Below are 12,466 nucleotides of genomic sequence, written 5' to 3'. Positions count from 1 at the left end.
AAATTTATATTATCTTTTAACGTTCGGAAACCTTAGAAATCTTTTCCAGTCCAAACAAATATTTCCTTTATGTATCTTCCTTTGTTAATAACAAATATTTGTATTTTCAAGACGCGTGTACTTTGATTCCTTTGTGAAATGTATCTAGAAACTTATACGTACGAAGCTTTCCTCTTTCTTCACTTTATTTTTGCTGAAGTGGTATAAAATTCGAAACAAATTTTTGTATTACATGGTACCTTTTATGGGTGGTGTATGTATATAATAAAATATTCTTTACATAACCTGGGCCAGTCGTGGCGCAGGGGCTCAATGTGTGCTGCAAAATTGACTGGTTGAACACTTGGTTCCCTCTGCCTACCCTACTATGTGCGGGATTCAGCGTGAAGCTGATTTGATTTAATTTAATTTAAAATAATTTAATAAATTTTTTTAAACCTAGAGTCGCAAATGTTGCTTGTAACAGCTGCATGGCATTACTCCCTTATCTTTTTAATAAAAAAAAGTAATAACTCAAATATCGTTTTTATTAAAATATTTTCAAATTTACATTAAAATAAAAAAGTTTTAACTAAAGTTGTCATGTACTAGATATGGCTCATCACTTCATTCGTGTTTTTTTCTAGAATTTCGAGAAATCCTCTCAGTAACTTTTCTACATACCACAATTCAACTATCTACGCGCAATCATTTCGGTTTCGCATTGTAAAATAATTTATTAGAAGATTTAATATGTAAATATAAAAGGTAGTTAATTGTTTTCTTTCTGTACGCGCAACATAATAAGTAAGTAAAGTACTCAGCAATGGACATAGTAAGCACAAAGGTAAACCGTCCAGAACGTAATCCTGGGAAGAGAATGCCAGAAGTACATTAGTACTGGTGTATGTGAAGTAAATTTGTTCGTTGAATTACTCAATCATCGTCGGTCGTCAATCAATCAATTCCTCAATCGTTATAAGATTTTAAACATTGTTAAACTTACCTCATTGTTAATCTTACTAACTTAACTTACGTATTTTCTATCTATTTTAGCTGTGCAAGTCCATCTTAGCTCAGTGGGGGGTTCTTTCATGTAGTAATGGCTGTCTTAATACAAGCTATTATAGGTAATTTATTCTAACAACATTTTATTATGTTGAACTAATTCGTCAAAAACAATTTCAATGGACCATAAACAAAGGCAGATGTTCGATAATTATGGTGAAGTGAAATTATAATAATTCTAACAAAATTACGTAGAGCTCGTAGCTCGCGCTACGGCGTAGCAATGTTTTATGTAGCATAAAATAAATATGGCGGTTACTACCGTTCCGCTGCATATTAGATGTACGTATAAAATATTTTATATAAATTTATTGAAGATGCTTCTTTTTAACGAAAGCTTATACAAATAGGTGCATTGTTATCGTGCTAATGAAAGAAATACCATTGAAGAATTTTTAATGCGATTCTGAGTTTCAATCACTACTCAAAAGAATGGTTTTATTTTAATTATTAACATTTTCCCGCTATGGCAAGACAAAAGCAGCATTAAGTTACACCACTCAACTCACAAATCTTCGAATTTGAGCCGAACAGGCCATCCTTCAATCCAAGGGGGCAGAGTGTCTTGACGCTATTTCTCTGCCTACTCCACTGTACGAAAAAAAGCGTCAATTTGAAATAAAAGTAAATAAGTATCAATATTAAGTTCGCGTTCAGTTCCGCTACTCAACGCGCAATGTCTTAAACGTTGGGTGGAAAATTGGTACTTAACTACTTACTTAATTAGGTTCCCTCTACTTACTCTGCGTAAAAAAATTAAAAAATGTAAGTAAATGTCAGAATTTGTACAGCAATTTGCAAGTTTACCTTTCCTTCCCTTAACTGAATTATTACGCCTAGTGGAAAATGCCAGCCTGTTCCGCGTTTTCGTTTGATCAGGATGACAAAATATTTAAACACTCTTCAGCTTCCGCAGTAACCCTTGTTATTTTACAATTATTTCTGGGATACTATAAATATTGACTGCGTTTAAATAATAATTATGTTGTATAATAAATAATTAATTAGTAAAAGTAACTGTTTTAACCAATTTTTTACTACTGTTTGTATAGTTATTTTATGGCCTAGTGTGTTAACACTAGGCTCCCGCTGCGTACCTTCCTACTTGCGGAATATGGCCGCTAAAAAACTTTTATCCGCGGCTTTGCCCCGTGGTCAATGGAAATACATCTTCAATTAAAAAAAAAAAACCTATAACTTGTGTGTGAGCATAATGACTCACATTAGAGCCCTATGTATCTGTGTCCAAACAAACATTTCTTCCTTCTGTTTCTAATATTACTGATATTATAGACTAAAAAAATATTATTCCAGCCGAAGGAATCCGGGTCAATAGTTAGTATAAAATGATGTTAATATTTTCCAGAACATTGCTTATAATGCCTCGGGATATTTTCTAAACACTACTTTGATTTGTGTAATAAGAATGATCTCGACTAATGAAATCTGTCTAATTATGATTTAATTAAATTTTATAAGAGCTTGAGGTGCCGTACATTTTAATTAGAAAAGGCAGTTAACGCTAATTGAAATGAGTTTAAATGAACAAGGTTAACAAAAATTTATATTTATGCGAATCACTGTTGGGGGTGGCGAAAGAAAAATTATATAATATTAATCATAATTTTCTGTTTTGTTATTTATTTGCAATATATTTTTAGTTAATAATAGTTAAGAAAAAACTGAAAGACTTTTATATTCTTCACTTAAAGCCACTCGACGAGCGCCAGGTTATGAACCCAGTACTATTAGTGACGAATACAAATTCATATTAGGCCATCGTGGGGCAATTATACAGGGTCAGACTATAAACGTTGTGTTTTCGTTTCCTCACTCTTGTAAGAAGACAAAGCGCGGCGTTGAGTTCCGTAACTCATCACGCAAGGTCTGAGGGAAAACTACACTTTTATTTTAATTTGTATTATTACTACAGTAATTTTTATCAAAAATTCAAATACTGTAACATTGTTTAACAGGTAATACCCGCGATGTTCCACACGGCCAGCATCTGGCTGACGCTCGCGCTCGCTGTGCAGCGCTACATCTACGTATGCCACGCACCCGTCGCCAGGACTTGGTGAGTAACTGCTATATTTTTATTTTTTAAAAATATTTTCATTTTTCATTTATTTTTGAAATATTTTCATTTCCCTTCTCTAATGCGATTAACCGCAGCGACGAATCCGCAACCCATTACTCAACATCTTTAAGGGAGGATGCACACTTTGCACTTTTTTCTCGATCTAAACAGTCTGTTAAAAACATTCTGTAATGAGAAACAATGAGAGCATTGACACTATCGTTTCGTCAATCATTCAATATGTATAATTTTCTTTTCTTAATAAGTGAAATATTTTTTTTAATTTTATTGATTTCTTTTTTCATACATAGAAACAATAACCTAATACTAAAATATATTACAACTATATTTACTACTAGCGATCCGCTCGCTGCTTCGATTGCTCAAAAGTTATTTAAAAGCTACAAAAACAATAATTTTTCGAACAAAAATACAAAAAAAAAACAAAGCAGATCAGGTTATATTTATTTGCCATTTCATTTGTAAACATGGCCCCTCGTGTAATTCAGTTTTTATGACCGCGCCGATCTAATCTGCTTCGTCATTAGATTTTCCCGTCAAATTTGTTTTTAATACTTTTTCTGATCTCATATAATACTAGTCGTCGCCCGCAATTCTGTTTATATGGACTTCAAGAGTTTTTTTTACGTTTTATTAAGAAATTTGTTAAATCCTTTATTAATTCCATCCCTTATGCCTTAAACTACGTAAATGTCAAATGTTAACTTGCTAAGTCTTGTCTGTCTGTGCGTTGTCTGCCAGTCATATTAACTAGTATTATTTTATACGTTATAGATGAAGACAGTATTCTATTTGGATCTCTTTTTTACAAGCATTCTCCTATTGTGTAACATTATTTCTTTTTTAGAGAGAGTTTATGATATAGGTTGTGGGTTCGATTCCCACTCTAGTAAATGAAGCTTCACTTCACTTCACTTCACTTTTCACTTCCTCGCTCTGGTAACGAGGCAAAACGCGGCGTTGAGTACTACCACTCACCGCACTATGCCTCAAGAATTTGATGGAAAGTGGGGAACGGAAGTATCTGAATGATGAATGAAGTAATTTAACACTAGATTATATCTGTAGAGATTATATCTGTCTACCCTACTGTGTGGGCGTACACAGCGTTAAGCTACAAAAAAAATTTAGACACTATAAAAAAATTATATTAACATCCTGTTTCTACACATAAACATATGTATGTATGTACAACACAGGTAATCCGCAAATCGTAAAGTTGCAAACAGACCGGATATATTGACTACTTTTATTACAATCGTAAACGGTTTCCACTCGACTGGACCGCATTACTATTCGCTCCAACCCCAATATTTGGACCGAACTTGTGTAATTGGGACGTTATAAGTTTTGAAACTCTTAAAGTACGATTCTGGAGTTTTTTGAGCTTTCAAAACACGATTAGGAAGAGATTTTTGTTAATAACATTATATTTTTCAGTATATTTAGTTTTTTTTAGTTTCCCACAATTTTGCAGCACACTTTGTGCCCTTGCACCACAACTGGCCTTTCTTTTTTATATATGAACTGATTAAAAGAAATTAAACACTAAATGTTTAGAGAAATTTACGAAAATACAATAGTGAAAACTACATTTAAATTGGTGCAACCGTTTCCGAGATTAGAGGGCATATATAAACTCTAAAACCGACAAATAGACAAAAAAATTTCTTCAATGTACAGACATCAAGCAGTTACAATTTTATTATAAGTATAGATTTGTAGTAATCTACAGTATTATAAAAGCATGATCTCTTGCTTGTTCATTCTTAAGAATAACCTTTAGATGGCGGAAATGAAAAATATCTACTTACAGAAATTCTATCATCAAAAATAATTGGTAGAAGCGTATACGAGTTAATTGGCTAGAGCGATTGGACCATTTTCAAGAGGCGCAGGTTCAAGGATAACTTCAAATATTTAATACATTTCTAAATTGTTTTCTTTCCTTAGTGTGTCTTCACTTTAAAAAATATTGGAATTACATGTAGTATATTACTGATAAAAGTGGAATTTTAATACATAAAATTTAATTATGCTATCAAAATCATAAAATTAACCACTGAGTTGGGAATCTTTTACAACCAGCCGTATCTTTAAGATTCACTTCAAACGGAGGTTAAATAACTATTTAGTTGTATATATAAATAGATGACCTAAAATATTTTCAAATGTTTTCAGTAACCTTCGTCTGACATCATCTTGATCAATTTCATCATCATCAATTTTTATATACTGACGCCATAGTGGCGCAATTTGACGTTTGACTATAAAGGGGGAAGATTGTGGGTTCGATCCCCACTCCTAAGATTTTTTCTCAGCCTGTTACAGTACACTGTTAAACGTAATAAACTAAGACGACACGGAATATCCTCCAGAATAACAAGAAGAAATGAACATAAACTTTTTTGTAAATGAGTGTACTGCAATATAAATTTAAAAAAAAAGTCAAAATCACATAAAACAAAAAGACAAAAGAGCAGAAATGGAAACCAACGGAACACCATTGTCCGTGACGTGTTTTATATAATAACTAGCGACCCCCTTGCGGCTTCGCCCGCTTTTACTACTGGATTATTCATATAATGTATGTTTGCAAAGCACTTAAGATAATGTGAAAATTAATTAAACCCTAATGCAACCCTCATTTTCGTAGTTTCAATAAGGATTTTCCAATTGTTTTACACAGCAAGGATTTTTTAGTGGGTACCGTAAATCTGTGCTACTAATCTTTTCAAGTACTTATTAAAATATTTTTAAATGACTATTTTTAGATAGTTAAATATCTATTTTTAAACGGAAGAAATTATGAACAAAAGCCTACCTACTAATAACAAAAGCCTACCTACTAATAACGCATCTAAATCTTCGTTGCTATGTCTCTATAGCGGGCGGGTATTTTTTCGAGCTTGTGGTTAATGCTGAAGAGGGTATTCTGTCCCTGATGAAAAGCAAGCACTATGTGGCTGCCTGTGAGGAAAATTAAATAGAATGCATTGGCCGGGAATCGAACCCGGGCCCGCGTGGCAGTCGAGCTTTCTACCACTGAACCACCGATGACTGCTCATCACGCGCTTGTATAAGCAAAACGTCTCGGGGCGGCAAGGATGTTTTGATATTGTAACAACTTCTAAAGTACTTATTATAATGAAAAAACAGTAAAAGACAGTTTTGATCTACATTAAATGGCCAACGTAACTAATATACTTATTTATATGCTGAGAGTAAGGGATAAGTAAAACTTGAGTCGGCACAGCTGATGTATCAACGGCGGGATGTGTCAACAATTAAATGCGTTTTTCTCTAATACTATTCGCAATTTCGAAATAGTGTAAAATGCAAATTTTATCTTCGTTTAACGTAGAAAATTAATAAAGTATTTTAAAGGATAAGGATTAATACCATTATGGAAAAATATCCCTCACAATAAAAAATATATTGAAATTACTATTTTTAGACAGAAATATGATCACTACACGTTATTCTTAAAAGATAAAAATATGCTCTCGCGGACTTTTTTGTAGATCTTATTAAGAGGAACAATACTCCAGTACATTATTTTCATGTAGTACTTACCATTAAAGCAGCGCATGCGCGAAAGTGTCTCAACGGGTAGGACTTTAGACACATTTATCCTATTTATGTTAATTTACATAAGAATGTACAAATAATAAACTATATATAAACCTTCCCTGAAAAATACTCGACCTAATGGTGAAAACTGCATAAAAATCCGTTGGGTGGTTTAGAAGAAGAAGAGTTAGAAAGTTCAGACAGACACGAAAAGCGACTTTGTTTTATAAGATATAGGATAGGATAGGATAAAAAAAAACGTAGGCCTATATCACCGAGCGCTAACCCTCTCGGTATAGGGATAAGCAATTTTGGTAAGACATAGTGTGGGCGTTAAGCTCTATGTAAGCTCTACAGATATGTTAGTAAATTAAATATATATAATACAGGAAATTAAATATTTATTATATTTATTTTCTCACTCTGCTAACACTGCTTAACACTAACACTAATTTCCTACATTCCCTCTGCCTATCCCGCTAAGTGTGGGATACACTTAGCATTATATAGATGTAGATATAAAAAAATACATACTCCCCCCCCCCCACCACAACAGTTTTGGCTTCTGGAAAAATTGTAATTAAAAAGCCATTAATAACCGAAGTGTACTTAGAGCGCTACATTATAACGACAAAATGTGAGGCGTTGGAATATGCCGGGTCTCTTAGGTATAATTAATTGCCCCCGTAAAAAGTGATTATGGAAATTTTTATATTTTCTAAACCACCTACTTTGTTACAGAATTGTATAAGTCACTCATCTGATGATGTAGAATCTAAAATTGTCTCAATATATATGTCAATAATATAATATTTGTAATACCCTCCAAGGATATTTAGCAACGTAAAATTTGGAGGGGAGTCACATATTTTTAGGTTTGGTTTTTTAAAATTAAAATACGTAAATATTGTGTTTAGTCTGTCTGAACAATTTTTTAAATATTTCATCTTTATTTTTTCTCCTACATTTTTAACTTAACATCTATTATACAACAAAAAAAATAGCTTCACGTTATCTCGTCGCACTTTGCCGCGTTACCAGACCAAAGAAATGAAAATATTAAATATTTCATTCCCCCTTCGACTGAGAATCGAACTCACAACGCTACGAATGCCTCAATATCTCATGTAGCCATTGTTGCCGGTATTCTAACCACAGCAGAGTAAATATACTAACGACACTCCGTTCCCCACTTTCCGCCCAATTTTCGAGAGATTGAGTGACGGAACTCAACGATGTGCTGTCTACTGATGAATAAGACAGAGAACGGAATATTTTAACACGAATTATATCTTTCTATCCTACTGTATTAAATATATATATATATTATTAATTTGATTTCAATCCACTCTTTCATTCAATAGATGACTGTTTGCATATGACGAAAAGTGCCATAGTTATTTATATCTTTTAAAATGTTTTATGTAAAAAAAAATATTTATCTACCTTTAGTCCATATTTTTCATTTACAGTTAATTTATTTTACCACTAAACGAAATTCGTTTAAACTAAGGCGAAGGTTTCACTAAAAATAAAATGCATCTCGAAATAGTGAAGATAAAGTGGTTCTCAGTTGTCTGCATTTAGTTGGACAGGTTTTAGAAGGAGAGCACTTCGAACGTGTTCTTTTTTAAAAGAGTAGAAAGTTTAAAATAACGTAGAACTTTAGAAACACATTTACACGTAGAATGTTTTGAAGGCATCTTTAGTTGAGACCAGTCGTGGCGCAGGTGCACAAGGGTGCAAAACTATAAACGCGATAGGAAATTAAATATTTATTTAAATTTGTACTTTCGTTTCTTCGCTATAGTGTCAAGACACAGCGCGGCGTTCAGTTCCGCCATTCTATGCACTATACCTTCAAAATTCGGTAGATAATAAAGAACGGAGTTTCTTAATGTGTGTCAGTTAGTTTCCTACTGTCTGTCCAATTTTCGAGATATTGTCTCTTGACTAGCAGGACTCAACGACGCGTTTAGTCTTGTTACAAGAGCTACGAAATGAAAATAATTGATTCTTCAAGTGGGGTTTGAACTCACAACCGTCGCGATTACAGACTGACTCTGGGCCACTGCGCCACGACGACCTCTATAAAATATAATTTATCATCAAAACGTAAAATTTTAGAGACTAATATTAAATTATTTTCAATAAGAATTTAAATTTCATTTAAATTATACGTCGCTTTGATCAGCTAAGTATTAAATTAAATTTTACATGGGCTCTTAAATTGACACAATTACTGCGCACTCATTTAAGGGAGATCATAAAATATACCTTAAAATGCAATAATGAAGGATGATATTAAATTATGAAATTACCCCAGATGTTACCGTATTAGATATTTTATTATTTAGAATTAATTAATCTAATAGTATAAAATTTGAGTTGAAGCCAGTCATGGCGTAGGGGTACAAAGTGTGACTGTAAATGCGACTCGCTGTGGGTTCGATTCCCACTCGAGGAAATGAAATATTTATTTAAATTTATATTTATTTTAATTTATATTTATGTTTCCTAATTAATTAAAAAAATTATGTTTCCTAATTAATTAAAAATATTTTTAAATTTACAAGTTCTTCCCTCTTAACCTTCTTTACGTGGACTTTGAGACGTAAAATAAAATATCTCGTTGTTTGCTTCGTCCCCTCTTAGTGGGGTATCTTTATTCTTTGTACATGCCAAACTTCAACTTTCTAAGTCCAGTAGTTTCGTATGAGCCACTCAGTAACGGATTCTTATAGACAGATTATTAAATTTAAAATAAATTAAACAATTCACATTAAGGTTTTTTATCCTTTTACAGGTGTACGATGCCACGAGTTAAAAAATGTTTAATATACATCGGTGTAGCTGCGTTCCTGCATCAGCTGCCGCGGTTCTTCGATCACCAGTACGTCCCCCATGTGACGGTGTGGCGCGGCCATTTTGAAGAAGTATGTAGGGTAAGTATAGAAATAGGAAAATATTTCAAGCTACAGCTGACTGTGAAATAAAACTTTAAAATATAAACAATATTTAAAAATAACATCTTCAATTGGACATCTTCTGACTGTATATCCGATGGTAGTGGGTTCGATTACTAATTGAGACAATGAATTATTTTCATTTACCCATTCTTCTTGATGGAACGCAGCGTTGAGTGCCGCTACCAAACACTCAATAATAACAGAAAATAATAAAACCTGGAAACTTACAAACTTTTTCTAAAAAAAGACATGATAAAAAATATAAAAAAAATATATAACAGGAATTTTTCATGCCATACGAGTAATTTGATTGCCAACTTTGCACTCTACTTGTTCCAAATAAAATTACGCCGAAACGTAAATTAAAAGGTACCTACGGCCACAATTAAAACTTATTTTGGTTGAACTTCACTCCGTATTTCAAAATATAAATAAAAATAAAGGGAAAGCTCAATTCGAGATCGTTAAAGTGCAGTGAAGTGAGTGTCAAGTAGTTTAAATATTATGTTCTGGTTTATAAATATAAACAGAATGGAAAAGTATCGTTGATGTAATATCATAAACATAAATTGTCATCACGTAATGTTTCGGATTCAAATTAAATTTTCCATCCCTATTTTACTTTTTTTTAACGTCACGCTTTATCCCGCATATAGCTGGGTAGTCGAAAGGAACCTGACAACGTAGTGCTTAAGACACTCTGTTACCGTTGAAACAATTTCGTTCCCCACTTTCCGCTGAATTCTTGAGGTATTGCATGTTGAGTAGCGGAACTCAATGCCGCGCTTTGCCAGAGCGAAGAAGTTAAAATATTAAATATTTTATTTCCTCGAGTGGGAATCGAACTCACAATCTGTCGTGTTTACATCCTGCGCAAAGACTTGCCTCTACATATAGTTTAAATATACAAATAATAATAATAAATATAGTTGAATTATAAAATAACCTATTATTTCTCCTTTTCAGTTACAAATGGCGCCGTGGGTCCACACGTTGTCCTTAGACGCATACTTCATAACCTACTTCGCTTTTCGTGTTCTATTCGTCCACCTAATCCCTTGCACGTCTCTCGTCGTCCTCAACGTCTTGCTGTTCCGGGCTATGCGCACAGCCCAAATAAATCGACAGAAGCTGTTCAAAGAAAATCGAAAATCTGAATGCAAACGTCTAAGGGATTCGAACTGCACAACCCTCATGCTGATTGTTGTTGTAACGGTATTTCTAATGGTGGAAATACCTGTCGCCGTCGTCACTATTCTTCACATTATTTCTAGCACACTCGTCGAAATTTTGGACTACCATATTGCTAATATATTAATTTTAATAACGAATTTTTTTATAATCGTCTCATATCCCATTAACTTTGCTATTTATTGTGGTATGTCGAGGCAGTTTAGGGAGACTTTTAAAGAATTGTTTATTAGAGGAGCCGTGACAAGTAGAAATGGTGGTTCCAGCAGATATTCTCTTGTCAACGGCCCCAGAACGTGTACTAACGAAACTGTGCTTTAAATTGTATATAATTAAAATTATATAATTTTGTTACTCATGTATGTATGTATGTAGTGACATATCAATGATTTTGACAGATAAAATGGCGCGAACTTTTTTTTGTATAGTCTGTGGTTTTGATTTTTATTGTTATTTAAAATTAAGATGTTTTATAATTCAATAATATTTTAAATGCCTATAAATTTATTTAAAAAACACATTCTACTAAAAGATACTTTTTAGCGGCTTTATAGTCACTTTATCGTAAATTCGTTGTCTATGTATTCTAGTATTTAAAAAATGATAAACTGACTTTAAAGTCTATAAATGGCGAGCCCCCATTTGTGAAAAGTATCTTTGTAAATAATCTATTTATACAAAAAAAAATAAAGTAGTGTTTACTCATGAAGATATTAAATTTTACGTGCTTTTATGTAAAAATTAATTAAATAATGAATTTGTAAATAAATTTGTACCTTTATTAGTCTTAATATAGATAATATATATTACTATTATATAATTATTATTATTATAAATAAAATGTTTATTTTCTGTTGTAGATGTGACAGCTTTTTGTGTTACAAACACGCTATTAAATAAGTAGTGTTATATTATAAACTAAAATTTTATATGTTGTTTAAACCAACCATGGCGAATTGGAATGTGGTTAGGAAACATTATAACTACAATAAAAACTGTGAAAAATTACTGAGTTTTATTGCATTAACAACCTTACATATATTAATTACCTAATAATAAAGATATCTGTAGATTCAATCCCCACCTGGAATATATATTTTGCTAGTGTTTTATCTCGTTGTATCTCGTACATGGCAGGAGAGGCAGAATGGCCTGGGAACCTACTGTTAAGTCACTCCGTTCCAATTTAAACACTTCCGTTCCTTACTGGAGACTAATTAATTATTAAAAATATTTACTTTTCCTGTTTAATGTGTTATTCTACATATTCTATAATGGAATTTAAAAATATATAATATTGCCGAGATCCGTATCGAGATACCCACTTGTTTTGACACAACAGTAGAGGAGAGTTCAAATTAAAAACAAGAAATTGATACCAATATCGTAAAAAATATCGAATAGTTAGGTAATCTGTATCTACTAAAACTCCTATATTCTACATCTATATATATAAAATCGAAAGGTCACTCACTAATCACGAAAGTTCAGAAACTATATGTGCTAGGAATCTCAAATTTTGCATAGGAGTTACTTATAGGGCGTAGGTGCTCGCTAAGGCGGGAATTTGCAATATTCGATTTCT

General features: G+C 32.6%; 1 protein-coding gene across 2 annotated transcripts in view; it reads left to right on the top strand.

Annotated features, from left to right (window-relative positions):
- Positions 1 to 11,886, top strand: part of SPR (G protein-coupled sex peptide receptor) — a 193,242-nt gene extending 181,356 nt beyond the window's left edge. For both annotated transcript variants that reach the window (XM_085185916.1, XM_085185908.1), the window contains 3 exons: positions 3,024 to 3,124; positions 9,528 to 9,666; positions 10,657 to 11,886. In XM_085185916.1, coding sequence (XP_085042042.1) covers positions 3,024 to 3,124; positions 9,528 to 9,666; positions 10,657 to 11,202 — 786 coding nt within the window. In that variant the 3' untranslated portion in view covers positions 11,203 to 11,886. The remainder of the gene's footprint in view (positions 1 to 3,023; positions 3,125 to 9,527; positions 9,667 to 10,656) is intronic.
- Positions 11,887 to 12,466: the final 580 nt, after the last annotated feature.

The sequence above is a fragment of the Heliconius melpomene genome, chromosome 1 (assembly GCF_056956725.1).
Source record: "Heliconius melpomene rosina isolate 202511_hmr_F chromosome 1, ASM5695672v1, whole genome shotgun sequence".
In the NCBI taxonomy this organism is placed as follows: Eukaryota; Metazoa; Arthropoda; class Insecta; order Lepidoptera; family Nymphalidae; genus Heliconius; species Heliconius melpomene.
The sequence above is the reverse complement of the archived record's forward strand: the minus strand, read 5'-3'. Positions and strand labels throughout refer to the sequence as shown.